Source organism: Taudactylus pleione, unplaced genomic scaffold (assembly GCF_031769625.1).
Source record: "Taudactylus pleione unplaced genomic scaffold, aTauple2 ptg000005l, whole genome shotgun sequence".
In the NCBI taxonomy this organism is placed as follows: Eukaryota; Metazoa; Chordata; class Amphibia; order Anura; family Myobatrachidae; genus Taudactylus; species Taudactylus pleione.
Genome location: NW_028284408.1, coordinates 16989243 through 17006004, shown reverse-complemented (window position 1 = coordinate 17006004; position 16762 = coordinate 16989243). Strand labels below are relative to the sequence as shown.

The 16762-nt window shown below is 40.9% G+C and overlaps 1 protein-coding gene across 1 annotated transcript in view; it reads left to right on the top strand.

Annotated features, from left to right (window-relative positions):
- The window catches only part of ERICH6B (glutamate rich 6B), a 244794-nt gene extending 228509 nt beyond the window's left edge, over positions 1–16285 (top strand). Inside the window, exons 16-17 of the mRNA XM_088477424.1 lie at positions 12435–12663; positions 15169–16285. Of these exons, the coding sequence (XP_088333550.1) occupies positions 12435–12663; positions 15169–15588 (649 nt within the window). The 3' untranslated portion in view covers positions 15589–16285. The remainder of the gene's footprint in view (positions 1–12434; positions 12664–15168) is intronic.
- The last annotated feature ends 477 nt before the right edge of the window (positions 16286–16762 follow it).

Here is a 16762-nt window from a genome sequence, read left to right as displayed (position 1 = left end):
GCGGGGAGGCTGAGACATGCACTGGGACTGGGGGGGAAGGCTAAACACACACTGGGGCTGGGGGGGAGGGCTGAGACACACACTGGGGCTGGGGGGGAGGCTGAGACACACACGGGCTGGGGGGAGAAGGCTGAGACACACTGGGGCTGGAGGGGGAAGGCAAGGCTGAGACACGCACTGGGGCTGGGGGGGAAGGCTGAGACATGCACTGGGGCTGGGGGGAGAAGGCTGAGACACACTGGGGCTGGAGAGGGAAGGCTGAGACACGCACTGGGGCTGGGGGGGAGGCTGAGACACGCATTGGGGCTGGGGGGGAGGCTGAGACACGCACTGGGCTGGGGGGGAGGCTGAGACACGCACTGGGGCTGGGGGGGAGGCTGAGACACGCACTGGGGCTGGGGGGAAAGAGGCTGACACACTGGGGCTGGGAAACATGCTGGAGGGGAGAATGATGCTGACACACCCTGGGGGAATGGTGCCGAGAGACACACTGGATCTAACGGAATGGGGCTGAGACACACACTAGGTCTGGGGGAATGGGGCTGGTGGAACTGCAAGGTGGGGTGCCGGCCTTTTATTACGTATATATATATATATATATATATTTATTTTTTTTAATACATGCTAGGGGGCATCAGACAAAATTTTGCCTAGGGCACCGAATTGGCTAGGGCCGGCTCTGACCAAGCACAAGGTTTACTGATTACAAATCAGAAAATTGCAAAACAAAATGGAGACAGAAGGCAGCATAAGTCTGATGGCAATTAAACACCAAGGTTGATTTAGAATTTACATGGAGTAAGGTTTGGCTCTTAAGGGTTAAATTGAATGTGTGCTGTTTGATTGATGAGTATGGATCATTCATGATTATTTGGTAAAGTTTAAAGGGAGAATGTTGTTGTACCCCCTAAGGCCATTGCACTCTTGGGCATGTGATAAAGACCCCCTATTTGAGGAAAGGTTAATTTAACCTGTGTGAGTTTAAGCTGTTGCCATGGTTTCTTAGCCACCAGTCTTTTAGTCTAATAATTAAAAAAAAAATAGTTTTCATTTTGCAACATTTCTACATCTCAGTGTGTTTCTCTCTTACAGTATATAGCTATAAGCTGGTGTTATACACATGGTAAAGAATAATGTATATTGCTTGTCCTGAAACCATTCTTCGCTATGGCTCTATGAACCTCACTGTGTACCAGTCCTAGGGGCAAATTTTATTTTTTTGTTTAAACAGAAAAATTTTAATTGACCTGTAAAATATACATAAAGAATCAATAGACAGCTGTACCTGCATTGGTTTTATTCTTGATAAATAGGCCCTTTAATCTTTTTTTGTTTGTTTTTAAATTATTATTATTGTTATTATTATTATTATTATTATTATTAATTATTATTATTCCCTTTATTCTACTCCTTTCCAAACTTGATATTCAATAGCCACTTAATACTGTAGTGTCTCAATGAATTACTTTGTGTCTTAGGTTTTAAGATGTTTCTGGAAGAGATCCTGCTGTTTTAATCTCTTGGTGAGATGAATTTAAAAGGTTTTCTATAAAGAAAAAATAACGTTTTGGTTTTCTCTGCGAATATATTTTACTGATTAAAGTATAAGTATCCTGGCAAAAGCATTTCATACCAGCACAGAGAACAGTTTTTGTTTAACTTACTTAGTTTGAAATTGATATTTATTTATATTCATGTATGTGCATATGTATAGACTATTTACATAAAATTCTATGTGGGATATTTCATCTCTTGGTTAAAATCAAGAACTCATCTCTAGCAGCAATTTTCTGCATATTAAGGCTTCATATAGATAGGTGTGAGTATGAAAGAGACACTGATAAAGCAGCATTGCTGCTTATTCATAAGCTGTCCCGTGCTTATGCATATACACCAGAATCATTCACCAAAGAAATATTTGCCATGTGCTTAAAACACCTTCAACACAACACTGCAGAGGCCTTTTTAGTGACTCATCAGTACCCATATTTACAGGTCTTTAAACTTAATATATTAGGTTATTATATAGTTTACCCATCAAGAGCTGATAGCTGACAGTGCTATTTGGACTCCTGCTTTGTGAATCTTTAAGAATTTAAGTTATTTATTTGTGTGGAATGATTATTTTCTTTACACACTACATTTTCTGTGTCTACACTGCATAGATGCTATCACACCTTTTATGTAACGGTACAGCAGACAGGTGTTAATACAGCATTACAGTATTAACAGGTGGGTACAGTTCCAGTATTTTTGCCTCTGTCATGGTTTGATTATTGTAACAATGTGTTTTCATATTGAATCAAGCTGTATTTTAGTGTCTTTTTTGTCTCTTTTTATTTGCTTTAAAATTTAAAAATTATAGCATTACAACAACTGATAACTCCAAATCTTGTTGATGGCTTGTAATATAAATGGCTGGGACAGAAACAAAAGGTCCAGAACTGCGTCATCCATTGTTACTACTGCATTGTTGCCCTGCAAGTAATGAAGTCTTCTAAGGAACCACAGCAGTTTTATTGGCAGCCATGTGACAGAGTTTTTGTCTGACTTTATTTTACTGCTGTCTGTGTAGATGTTTACATAGGGCTTGTGACCTCACCTGGGGTAACCAAGCACTCGTGCCAGGGGATTCTGGCCCTTGCATCACAGATAGGGTTCTGTTTTGGCAGCTCTGCGCACAAATCTGTTGGAAAGAAAACAAAGGTAAGCGAAATAACACTGATACGGGGAACATTGCAAAAGAAAAAGAGGATCTACACCCTAGTAGGTGAAAGATCATTACTGGTCTAGTGGCTTCCAGAGCTTCTGGCCTAATGCCTACATAATCAGTGGGGCTAATAAGGCTACTATAGGGCCTAATGTCCTCCAGTGCCACGGGCCTAATGCCCACCTATCAGTGTGTAATAAGTTACTATAGGGGCTAATGCCCTCCAGCACTTTGGGCCTAATGCTTGCTAATCAGTAGGGCTAATAAGGCTATTATAGCACCTAGTGTCCTCCAGCGTCTCGGGTCTAATGTCCTGGACTGGGTCCATTTTCATCATCTCCATCACCGAACTGCTCTGAGCCACCTCGTACTGGCCAATATAAGCCAATGTGAGGGGTGGAGCTCTGATATGCTGTACCCAGATTTGCTCGCTGCAAGCATTTGTTCCTGGACTCACGGGAAGCCATGATTTGCTTGCTGGCGGCACCCTTTTCTAAACAGCCTATTCTGATTGGTGGAACCAAAATACCTAAATTTTTAGGCTTGTTATGGTTATAACGTGGCCTTGATGGGGGTAGCCCCGATACAGGCGCCAATAAAACTAAATCACTTTGTGCATTCTAAGCCATAATGAGAAGAAAAGATACATAAGGGCTCGTGTAGAGTTGTACTTTTGTCCAATTAGTAAGTGCAAATCTACTTTTCCAATAAAAGTGCTTACATCTAAGTCTGCATACATACTGTCCATTTTGCTTCTCCATGCTTACAGGCAGAGTAAGGTAGGCAAAGGGTGGAACATGTGTAGCCCAAATACAGAGAACGCATTAAGAGCCCCTTACGTTTTATGGAAGACAATGAAAGATATACCTATTTAAAGGATTATTTATTGCAGCTGCTTCTCTTTTGGTGATAAATGCATGTTAATGATGGCAGCGGGCAGTGCTAGGTTTATAAGTTGCAAATTTGTGGCTCAACAGCACTGGAGACTATATTTGTATAATGAATGGGGGACTCCTACTGATAATTAGGTTATCCAGCTTTACAAAGGTGAGAAGAAAGGTATTGTCTTGTTGTGGTGCACAAATAAAACATATCTTTTATTGATAATTATAAGTGTCATTATGACAAATTATATTAAAATCCAGCTAAATAATAAAATAATAAAATTGAAAGATAAAGGAAGCGTATACAGAATGAGAAATATGTAATAAAAGTCTGTGCATTCTAAGATTGTTCCTTTATATATACTGTATGTTGCAAATATGAGATTCTTAGATCAGATATCAATGATATGGTCATTTTATTTATTTATTTTTTCAAAAGATTCTTATATCATAATGCTTTATGGTTTATTAAGCCCATAAGGATATCTCTTGAGATTTCTAAATAAATTACTAGTATATCTATGTAAACTTGCTCTTATTAGTCCGTAAACAATTTCTAATACAGTAATGATATGCTGAGTTAGTGACTTCCATATAATGGGTACACAGGTGTAATTATCTATCTAAAAATTATATAGCTGCTATATAGACCCGGTTAAAGCTGCCTTATAATATCCATCTGTAATATTGTAGGTAGGCATAAATTTCAATAGGTTGTAAATACTTTAGGCCATTTAGTTGGTTGCAGACAAAATTATTAACCACCTGTGGTCATATAAATAGTTACAGTGGAACAGACGAGTGTCTCACTGTTGGTATATTGGGCACAACATAAGCAAGCAATAGATAATAAAGATTATATATTTAAATAGTATCAGCACAGATGTTCTCAAGAGTTTAATTCAAGAGATTATAATGGTACAAAAGAAAACATTTTGGTGGATTGGTTAAACCAAGTTACCAATGGTCTTAAGGCTAACAGTGTTTATCATCCTCAAGGTTTAAGATGTCATCATCCTCTTCATCACCTGCATCACTGTTGTTAATATCATAATCACACTACTAGCTCATTCCCCCTAGAATCCGCCGTTACAGTCTCTGTATTCCTCCTCGTAGAATTTGTGGTTCATTCATCAGTTTTTCCACATTTTTTGGAAGAAGCCTTCTATGCCAATCGCTCACAAGGTTCCCGGCTGTGCTAAACTCTCCTTCCGAGAGTTGGAGGATAGGCAGCTTAAGTACACTAATGCTAGTTTGTACAAGGGGCTCCAAATTGCCTTTTTTATCCTCTAAGTATTCAAAGGGATTCTGTGAGATGCTACTCTGTATATTATCATTAAAGTAATCTTCCACCATTCTATTGATGCTTACTGTATCAGATCGAGTCATGGTAGAGGTGTCAATATATGTGGATATTTCTTTTAAGCCAGACCAGATGCCATAATGGTGCACTCTGGTACGCTGAGATAACTCATCATCATCATCATCAGTGAGTCTCTTGGAAAAGGTTGTTTTTTTCCTGGCAGTAGCATTAGCGAGAGAATCTGAAGCAGGGGATGTCGTGTCATGTGCCATTTGAGCTGACAGCTTGTTTGCAAGGAGCTCTTTGCAACCCTTAAGATCAGTTTGAAAATGTCACGAGACTTGATGAATGGTATGCTCATGGAGCAGATATGGACTATAGCTGAGAAGCTCGGACATCCATGGCAAACCCAAACACACAGGGTGGAACTCTAGACTGGAGTCTGAATTAGGATATAGATATGTACATTTGGATGGTTGCTGTTATTCCAGTTGCTTAAGCATATAAAGACTGGAATTCCACCTGGTTGCTCCCTCTTGCTTCAGTTGGTTGCATGGCAAATTGAACATTTCTTGTAGCAGCATGCAAAACGCTACGTTACAGTTGTTACAGCCACTGACATTATAACGTAGCATTTCATATGCAGATACACCCGCACTCGCTCAGAGAACATAGGCATGCTGCATATCATTTTAATCAGCAGACGCTTGTGCTATCTATTTGCATCATCATTTGCATCAAATAAGACGCATTTGAAGGTAAAAAGACACACAAAAAGATGCTCACCTCCCTTTACTTTATGCTTGATCAGTACGCAGGCTTGCGAAAACATCGGAAACATTTGAGACCCATCAAAGCCATACACACAACTGTGTGTTCTACTGACTCACTAAGATGCAAAGGGATCTTCAATGCCTAACGTGTGTCTGTGTCCTCACTCGTGGAGACACAGACTGTAGTGTAGCGTGGATGTCCATGAATTGTCATAGCACAAGTGATGCGCTTGTTAGAAGGTAAGCAATCCCGTCATGTGGTAGTGCCAGAATCGGCTGAAATTCAGTGGGGATGTAGTAATGGTCCTGGATGCACCAACGTGCGGGGGTGATAGAACTAACGCGTTTCTCAGCCTGTAACCACCGGCTGTTTCCTCAGAGGTATACCCCCTCTCTCTAGACCAGGACTTTAAATAGGAGATGGTAATTAGGTAATTGAAAGCAGTTGCTTTCAATTACCTAATTACCATCTCCTATTTAAAGTCCTGGTCTAGAGAGAGGGGGTATACCTCTGAGGAAACAGCTGGTGATTACAGGCTGAGAACCGCGTTAGCTTCTTTCACCCCCACACGTTGATGCATCCGGGACCATTACTGCATCCCCACTGAATTTCAGCCGATTCTGGCACTACCACAGGATGGGATTGCTAACCTTCTAACAAGCACATCACTTGTGCTACGGCAGTTCGTGGACATCCACGCTACACTACTGTCTGCGTCTCCACGAGTGAGGACACAGACACAGATACACATTAGGCATTGAAGATCCCTTTGCCGGACGAACTAGGAGAGGCCTCTCCCAAGATCCATGCTGTGCTAACAGCAGTACGGTACTATTCCTGTCCTAACACAGTGACTGTGTATCATCACAGACTGGTGGATTTAGTTTCATATCCCCAGACATGACTTACTAAAGAGATCAATCATCATTAATTGAACATACTTGTCTGCAAATAGTTTATCACTGTTCGCTGTGCTGATGTTGTAGGGTTGCTATACGTCCCAGTTTTCCCAGGAAAGTACCGGATTTGCAACCCGTGTCCTGGCATCCAAAGACCTTCTTCGGGGTCTGGGTATTGCAGTCGGGTGGCAGTGGGAAAGCTGGCAGCAGTTTAAATTTGGAGCCGGTCTCAAGACATTCTCGGCTCAAGAGCTGGCAGCCAATCAGAAGCATTAGGCCCAGGTCGCTTTATATGCCCTATGGTAGGCAGACAATAGCCTGAGCCCTTGGTGAGTGACGGGGCATTAAGCCCAGTCCGCTCTTTAGTGGCAGAAAGGTAAGGGGGAGGGATTCTCTACTGTGTGACATAAAGCTCCTTAATCACATTATACCACACAGTAGGACCCCCCTTACCGCTCTGCACTTTAAAGTTAATAAGGATCTATACTCTGTGGCATACTGAGTATTATGGGCACTACTACTGTGTGAGTAGTAGTGCTCATGTAGTGTTTTTACCATTATATGGTAACGTTCAGATGTTTGCCGATATCAAATTCTAATGATTTCATTGTGTTCTGATGGTTACCTAGTAGAAATGACTCCACTCACACTACTGGCATGTCCATCCACACTCAGTCTCAGCACTGCAGTCAATGGAGGAGTGGCGGTGTTGCCCTGTCCTACTTTGTCTCTTCCAGTGACAGACAGTATGACTCTGCCTACTCCAGCCAGCCGTGATGGGGGGTATTGCGCCAGATAACTGCACATGCATGAACCATCTCCATGGCTTTACCATTGAATGCTTTTTATGTGATTTTAGCAACATTTCAATGACGGAACCACGTCCCACAATCGGATGACCGGCTGTGTTTGTGTATATATATATATATATATATATATATATATATCTGTTGCAACAGTTGCAACAGTTACAACAAGAAGCTCTATTTTAAATAAAAAGAGTAACATAAAAATAAACGACATAAAAAAAGTCCTGTGATCCAGGCAGCATTATCAGAAATACACACGCTCTAAAATCAATGTCTATAACTCCTTTTCTTACGGATTCATTTAAGATAAGGAACCAAGGTCTGCAGAAGGGTTGACCTTCACTAGTGCATAGAAAATCACTTCACAGTGTTGTGTCATATCCCATACTTGTAGACATGGTTATACTCTTGCGTGAGAACCAAGCTTCCAGGAAATGAGATAAGTACATTCCATGCAGTTGGCTTACATGTAGCGTCCTTCTGCCAGATTTCACTTACCCAGCACATAAGTGCAGCTTCAAGCCTTTGACTTTTAATTTCAGCTAAGGAAAAGCGTACATCAAAGTGTTTTACATTAATATTTCATGTAATTATTGTTTATAAAATAAATACAATCTATGCCAGGTATTACTTTCTTAACAGCTGTCTGAATCCACCCAGCAGTGGCTAGTGCTGTTTTATATATAAAATAGACTGCTGACTTGTTTTATTCCTTTTCAATAACTGCTAATAACATGATATAAGGGGAAAATGTATAGTTAGACGAGACATCAAAGTCCATGCAAGTTACAAAAGATATATCTATTATCTAGCAAACTAATTGTGTTATTACAATTATCCGTTCTTAAAAAAAAATATAAAAAATACATTTCACCTTTGACTCCCCAGTGGTGCCTAAAACTGAACATTTCTAATACATAATCTGGCCTATTTTCCTTTTTAAAATGACCTCTCACCCCTGAAATGTGAACAAGTTTATCAGTACATCCAGGCTTGCTTGCTAGGTGTTATACTGTATTTAGCTTATACTTTACCTTCAGTTATCATATGCCAAATCACTCATAAAGCAATTTTTACTTAGCCCATGGTACAACCAATATATTGATTTGCCCACTTATAATGTCATATATTGAATCTTGCCTCTCTGTTAATTAGCTTTGCCCTTTCCTGCTGAGGCATGCACTGGCTCCCTCAGGATAAAATGCAAGATCCTATCCTTATCATGGCACTCCATACACAAGTCCACTCTCCTCACTTCTGCATTTTCAGCTTTTATTATACTGCCAAGCATTACTCATGCTTGTCTCTTCATCTGCTATAACCAGTTCCGTTCCTTCCTCCTGTTACTCACCACTGCACCACTTGTCAAACCATGCACCATTTCTGCAACCTTTAAAGCTAGGTACACACACTATACAATTATTGGGACGATTTGACAATCGGGTGATCGGCCTGATTTATTGTATAGTGTGTAGGCATGAGCATTTTGGCGTTCCGCCGATAAAGTGGCTAAAAAAGTCCACAAACGCATTCATTTGATTATCCGATCAGTAGGCCAAGACAGAAAATTTCAGCCTTAATCTTCCATCGAGCAGTGTGTGTGCATTCGCTATAATCTGCCCATATTTCCTACGTTTTTCCTTAACTAATACCCCTTTACCACCAAAATTCCAGGTCTGACCCGCAGTTGAAACAGAGTTCCTATCCGGATCAGACCCGGAATTTAACCGGCGCCGACTCGGGATATTCCAGATAAATAAGGGTTTGCAATGAATGATGACTAGAACAAATATCACTGCTATATGGAACCGTTTCCCAATTTAAGAGATTGCATCATCAAAAAAGTCACATTTCCAGAATCTGAAGAATATTTATTGTTTATCCCATTTCCATGCTTCATTGAATGGTTTATGGTAATCATTTCTCCACAATACCTGCTGTATTGATCATTAGTAATCCTGTGGTTTAACTGAGCCTAGGGTAGGGCAACTGTGATGCTACATTTGATTCGTTCACACCAGTTTAATAAGTATCTCTTTTTACTCTTGTTTTATCAGGCTTGTAAAACAATTAAGTAAGTAAACCTCTAAATGAGAGGACTGAATGTGTGATAAGAATAACATTTTTCTCAGGTTTTTCAAAAGGATGGGCGATTTCAAGGTAATTGAATCTTTCAAGTGAAGCCAATTAAATTGTTAAATTGGAAACACATTTATTTAAATATATATATGGCAGCTTTGTGGTTTATTCCTATCTATACATGCACTGCTAATAGATTTCCTAATAGGAATCAGTGCATAAACACTGCCAAGAATGGAAACTGCAAAACATATTTATCTCAGCTTGACCCTGTCTAGATAAGGAAGCCTCCCTTGCATTGATAATGACATGGATGCCTGTCTTATTCCTCCATTATAAAGGAGACCTCTGTGACTGTTTGGCCATGGCATATTAGAAATACTTTTGCATGCTCAGTATTTAACCCATTGCTACTAGGAATTAATGTGATCGTTCAGAAGTGGAAGATCGCTGTAAACATGTACCTTGAGGTCACAGAAAAGAAAATATTAATGTTCCGGGAAGGATTCCAAAAAAGATTTATGTTGTTTGGTTCCAAAATCAGTTTGTTAGTTATTGCTTTAAAAAAAAAATGATGCTTTAAATCTCACAGCTAATTAATGTTTGCAATTGCTGCAACTCACATTTCAGACAGGATAGTGTAAAGCTGGCCACACACATGGCGATGTGCACACGATCAGCCGATTTGTACGATCTCCCTTGAAACTCTCCCTGGCAGCTCTGCACACGATCTGCACACGATTTGCACACGATTTGGTGTCCAATCTTCAAATGATCTCTGCATCCAGACTTTCACAGTGCATCGTGTCCTAGATTATCAGATCTGCCCTACTGCATGGCAGATCTGACGATGCGATGTGCGACCAGCGGGGACTCGTGAGTGGGGACTCACGATTTACTCAGGATTTGGCCATATTTTACATGATCTGTCGTTCCAATGTGTCAGAATCAGCCAGATAGGGTAAAATATCGCTATGTGTTTGGCCACACTAAGTAAAACTGACATCATGACAGAGAGTGTACATTTTATTAAGATTGACCGTGTTTTTAATGATACATATAGGCAGCTCCAGTCATCTTACACATATATATTTATTTATACATATGTGTATATATATATATATATGTATATATGTGTGTGTATATATATATATATATATATATATATAGTATATATATATGTGTGTGTGTGTATACATATATATGTGTGTGTGTGTGTGGGTGTATATATATATATATATATATATATACACACACATATATATATATAGCATTCCCGCGGGGCGCCGCACCCTGCCCTATTTTTGAAGGGCAGAAAGCACCCTGCCCTCCAGCGCGGCACCCCGCTGAAACAGCCTGCGGGTTCTGTCCTCCACCCACGGGCCAAAGTGACTGTGGCAGGGCATGCCGGGATGTGTACACCCATAGCAGCTGGAGGGCTGCATGTTTAATAATCCTGAAATATAGTATTATATACTATTGTAAGTACAATAAATATACTATTATATACTATTGTAAATGCACTAAATCTCAAAATAATATATACGATTATAAAGATAAACATTGTAATGTTCATTAATGCTAATTCAAAAATAAGCATGCTCACAGTTCAATATTATAAATCCAAGAGGAGAAATAGAAATGTTTATCTCAACTTCATGATTGTCATTCCTTATACTTACTACATGTTCTGTAACATTACAGATGTGTCCTCATGTACTATAGCTGCAGTTGTGCCAAACAGCCATCTCGGCGCGCCAGGGCCCATGTGATTCAGCTTGCGCCGAGCATCTTTTTCACCCAAAAATGCATCTTAGTCACTATGCAATGCGACAAAACTTCTTCAATACCTCCATAACTAAAATACATTTATACATTTATAAAGAGCCCTTATGAGTATTAAAAAAAAAAAAACTACAAGCTATGTTAAAGCTCCATCTAGCATTCATCCTGTGTTGCCCCAAGTAGTCATACAAACAGGTCTTACAATCCTCATAGTGATCAATGATCCCTTTTTAAATCTCTGTGTGAGCTGGATTCTGTACAAATCTTGGTTACAACTCTGATGGTTAATGATCAGCCCCCCCTAAGCCACAGTATGATTGACATGCTGTGGCCAGTGTCTGACAAAATACATATTTACTGGTCTCGCAAGAGAGTAGTAGGTGGTCATTCTGATCGCAATGTTTATCCTCCATCTTTGGACACAGGCATCAAATCTGATGCTGCCTGGAGGCGTCTTTCCGTCAGATGCCTTCAGATGCCTTCTGCAGCATTAGCATATATGCACACAGAAGCTGCATCCTAAGACACAGCTGCTATGTGCATAAATGTGCAATAGGGCCCAACGACAATTAAACAGAATGCAGCTTAAATGGAACAGCATAGCATACATAACCTTAGAATCTTATCTTGTCTAGTATAGAGTCCTCACACACTTTGCCTCTATATGCCATGTGGCGCAAGACTCCCAGCGCAAGTGAGCCGCACCAAGCGGTGTAGCATAGAGATTTTTTCTTTAAATGAGCATCTTATTTGCACCGCAGATGCAGCAAAATACCACTACTCTGTACCAGATTACGGGCTGCCACTTTAACCACACATCAATTAGTTTTAAACAAGTACAAAGTTGCAAATGACAAAAAGTAACTTGGCGTGAAAAAAACCATGGCCACTGTATCGTGGCATTTGCTATAGTCAGTCTCATTCGCACACAGAGGTACAGGTGCCGCAAAATGAAAATAATCAGTGCAGTCTCATTAAGTGGTTTTGTCACATTGGATTACGATTAAGATGCACATTCTAGTGAAAAAAGATGCAAAAAAGAGGCTAACACAAGTAGCGCGGTACCTGGCGCTCCGAGAAGGACTGTTTGGTGCAAATGTGAGTCTTAGAACTGCAAAAACATAAACTATTGTTACCAAGATTCTGATTTTCATTACTAGCTTTTGTTGACATGTAATATTTGTGCATAAGGACCGTGCTGGATCCTGGCGGTGGCTCTTACTTTGACGAGAATGGGACGTGTAAGAAACATTGGAGTTGGTGGGATGTTAGCCAGCACGTGCATGCTCCCCCCTTTCGGTCAATCACTTTGAAGATAAATCCCTATGCTGAAGTTAAAATGTTAACCCAAGATCAAATCTATCTGTCATTCACAAAAGAGAAGGCGAGAGTTACATTCAACGTTGGGTCTAAACTCATGGTAAGTCATTTTACAATTTCATAAGGTATGGGTTTGGTATGTCCTGGTAAAACATTTTTAAAGCCGGGGGGTAGCCAGAACTTGTGAGCCCCATAGCAACATTTTGAAAGGGCCCCTGCATCAATGCTTTTAGAGAGACACTTATCTCTGCAGCTGTTGTTCATTTTAAGACCATAGTAATGCCCTAGTTAATGTTATACCCCTTAGTAGTGCTCTAGTTCAATTTATGCCCCATAGTAGTACCCTAGTTCATGTTGTGCCCCTTAGTAGTGCCCTAGTTCACATGCCACACATTGCTCCAGGTTACATTATGCCACAAAGTGCCCCAGGTTACATTATGCCATACAGTGGCGCCAGTTCACCTTATGCCACACATTGACCCAGGTTACATTATTCCACACAGTGATGCCAGTTCACCTTATGTCACACATTGACCCAGGTTACGTTATTCCACACAGTGATGCCAGTTCACCTTATGCCACACATTGACCCAGGCTACATTATTCCACACAGTGCCCCCAATACATATTATGCCTCATTGTAGTACCCTAGTTTGTATTGGTAGACAACTATATAACTTGTTTAAAGGTGAACCGGGGCCCCTAAGCCTTTGACCCCCATAGCAATGGCACCCCCTGCACCCACTATAGCTATGCTCATGATTAAGGCATTAAGGCTAATTTTACTGATAAGAGAAATGTCACTGACAATGGCTCTTTGCTATATCATAGCTGTATGAGGGGATTTTATAGAACTGGAGGAAGCAAAAAGTGGTGACACTTTATTATAGAAATAAAATAACTCCATGTTCTATTTTATTGGAAGTTAAAGTGGTGTAAGCAGGGAGATCATTTACATACATTTTACAACTCATCTCCCTTTTCTGCATCCTCCCGATGATAGAATTTCCCCTATGGCATCTCTACTGCATACTGTAGGTAAAGCACAGAAAGTGCTTTTGACTAATCCTTAAAATGACTTTTACTTTTGCCATTCTTGTCCTTGCCCTCTCCATAGCCCTTATCAATGTGGGCATATGGAGGGCACTCTCCCCAAACATGGAAAGTGGTCAGTGATATGCCGACAATTGATGCATTCTGTAATAGTTTATTGATAGGCTAGCGGCTCCAAAGACATATAACCAAACAGACAGGCTGACTAGGCTGCCCTGAATTCCTAACAAATGGGAACGTTCAGTTGTGTATATAAAGTTATAATTAATAAGTGGAGCCTATGTTATAACATATCACTATTCAATTCTGCAAAATAATTAAACACATACAGCATGGAGTTGACTTCCTCTGGAATACATACCCCACATTACAGACAGTGCCAAGGGGCACTCTGTGTGCATCTAGCAAATATAAAAATCTGTAACTTAACTCAGTGTTTCCCAAACTAGGTTCTCAAATCACCCTAACAGTGGAGATTTGGAGGATATTCATGCTTGAGCACAGATGTATTAGCAGAGTAAGCGGTGATCGCGTACTAGGTGATACAACCTGTTAGGGTTAATGTAGCTGTCAATATGAAATTGATAGATAGAAAGTTAAACCAGGGTATAATGCACTTTGGCCAAGATACATGTGATGGTAAATACTGTGTGTAACGCAGGTGTTGGTGCTAATGGTGGTTAGTCCACACGTGGTACAGCTTAACCAGTTCTTATATTTATTGAATCAAGTAGAACAACAAGTAGCATAAGACACAGGGATATCACCAGTGTAACAGTGGTATGCAGAATATATATGTAACGGCAGCCTGGACTCTAGGGTGCAGCTAGGCGTTGTGAATGATTATGGTATTTACACCCGCAGATGGCAGCACTGATGCCCTATACACTAACGCAGTGGTTCCCAAACTGTGCACCGTGGTACCCTGGGGTGCCTCGGAACACTTGCACGGTGCCTCCGGTTGGTGACCCAGCACCAAATCAAATATTTTATGGTCAATGTAATGTACATATGTGGACAAACAGAAGCGTAAACCTGTCACCCTCCACATAACTGTACCTAGGGATGACAGGTCAGCACAATTTACTTCACTTTACTACTTCACTACTTTTTTTCTGAATTTCTCAACAAAAAACGTTTAGGGGAGCCGTGAAAATACTGCTGATACACTAGTGCGCCATGATTCAAAAAAGTTTGGGAACCACTGCACTAACGGTATAATGGTAGTCTAACTGACTGTGGTAGGTCCTAGTGACCGTCGAGTCTTCCTACCTTGTCAGGGTACTGGGAGGAGGCAGCGCAGGTGCACACTTCTTCCAACATGATGGATAAATCAAAATGGCTGAGGTACTGATTAAGTCACGTGTGCTAAAGCATGGATATCCTTATAACCTGGACTATCAGGGTGCCTTGAAGAAAAAGTTTGGGAAACACTCACTTAACTGCTAGTTTACATTCAACTGTTGGAACTGGTCTTCTTACCTTTAATCATACACTGAAAATATTATTACAATTATTGTGTTGATATTGAGATTTTTACTTATGTTTGTAGTTAAAAGATCCAAAAACTATCTTCCAACTAAAGTCATGGATTGATGAGACCGAATGTTACCTGCGTTCAAAAAGATATCAAACCTACAGTCTATTAAGTAGCATGAAGAATTTGCTGAGGATTTCAACTAGTTCTCACAGCACGATAGAGACAATACAAGAATATATTTGCCAGCTACAAAAATCATTAACCTACACTAATGCACTTGTCAGCAAACTAACAGACTGTTATAAAGTGCCTAAAATGGAAGCAATACAAGACAATATGTCCACTGTGGTGAAGAAGAAGCATCAACCTCACCTCAGTAGGAACTTCAAATGTGACTCACTGAGTGTCCAGAATAAGAAGAAAAAAGCATCAAAGGACAGAAAAACGCAGAAAATAAATGAAGAGTGGAAACCGAATTTCAAATATACTTAAAATATGTATATCTCAGTATGTACAATGTACTTCCTTTTAGCCTGGTATGGAAATAGTGCCCAGTGATATTACATTCAGTAAGTATAACATACTGCAGGCTGGTACATACAGGCACTCAGTGTACACTTTCAGAAAACACAGGGCCTGATTCCTGATGGGCGGGAATCTGCGCAGGTGCCGTACCCGTATTGCCCATGTGCAGAACTGGTCCAGCGTGTTAGCACGCAGACTGGCAGTGATTGCTACCAAAGGGGGCAGGGAGCGGGCGGCGACGGCCTGCGTTCCACGAAACGGAGGTGTGTCATCGCCGTTGGTTGGGAGGGAAGAGGCCAGGATCTCTGTTGGCTGACGGAGATTTCCTAGCCTCTTCCTCTCATCTACGGCAGCCAGCTTGTGTGACCCCATGGGTTCTTGCAGATTATCCGATGCTGTGTTGTACAATGCAGCTCAGATAAGTAATGCATACAGGAGGTGTGATGCCGCCTGCTGCATTACCCTAGTTGCAAGGATGGAATTACAAAGCAGCTTTGCAATTCTGTCCTAAGCTGAATCAGGCCCACAGTACTCAGTACCTGTAGCTGCTTTCTTCTATTTGTGGTATGAGAAGTGAATATACTGCAGTAACTACTAGTGACTGTCTCGTGCTTTATGTCTGATATTGCCCATGGCCAGTGCTCAGGGTGGGCAATAAGCAGCCTTCCAGCTGTTGTTGAACTACAAATACCAGCATACCTTGCAGCAGTTTTAGCATGGCCAAATAGCAAAACTGTAGCAGGACATGCTGGGATGTATAGTTCTACAACAGCTGGAGGCCCGCTTATTGCCCACCCCTATAAAAGAGTGCAAATTTGCACCTGGACAAACCATGTTCTGATGTTAGGGATGTAAATGTATTTCTGTGTGCATGCAGGGAAATACTGTATTGTTTTGCATGTGGCGCCTGAATCAGAGATGGACGCTATTGCTCAGCCAAAGCGGCTTTGTACGCAACACCTGTGCAATGACATGCTAATACCGCAGGAGGCGTCTAATGTAAAACGACGCCAACTGCCAGCATCGCAATGACGCAGCATCGGATCACCCTGCGTGACTATCAGAAATCTGAGTAACCCTCAGCATGGCCAGTGTTTTCACAAAGCCGGGGGCCATGGAAGCTAAGTTGGAAGATACAGAC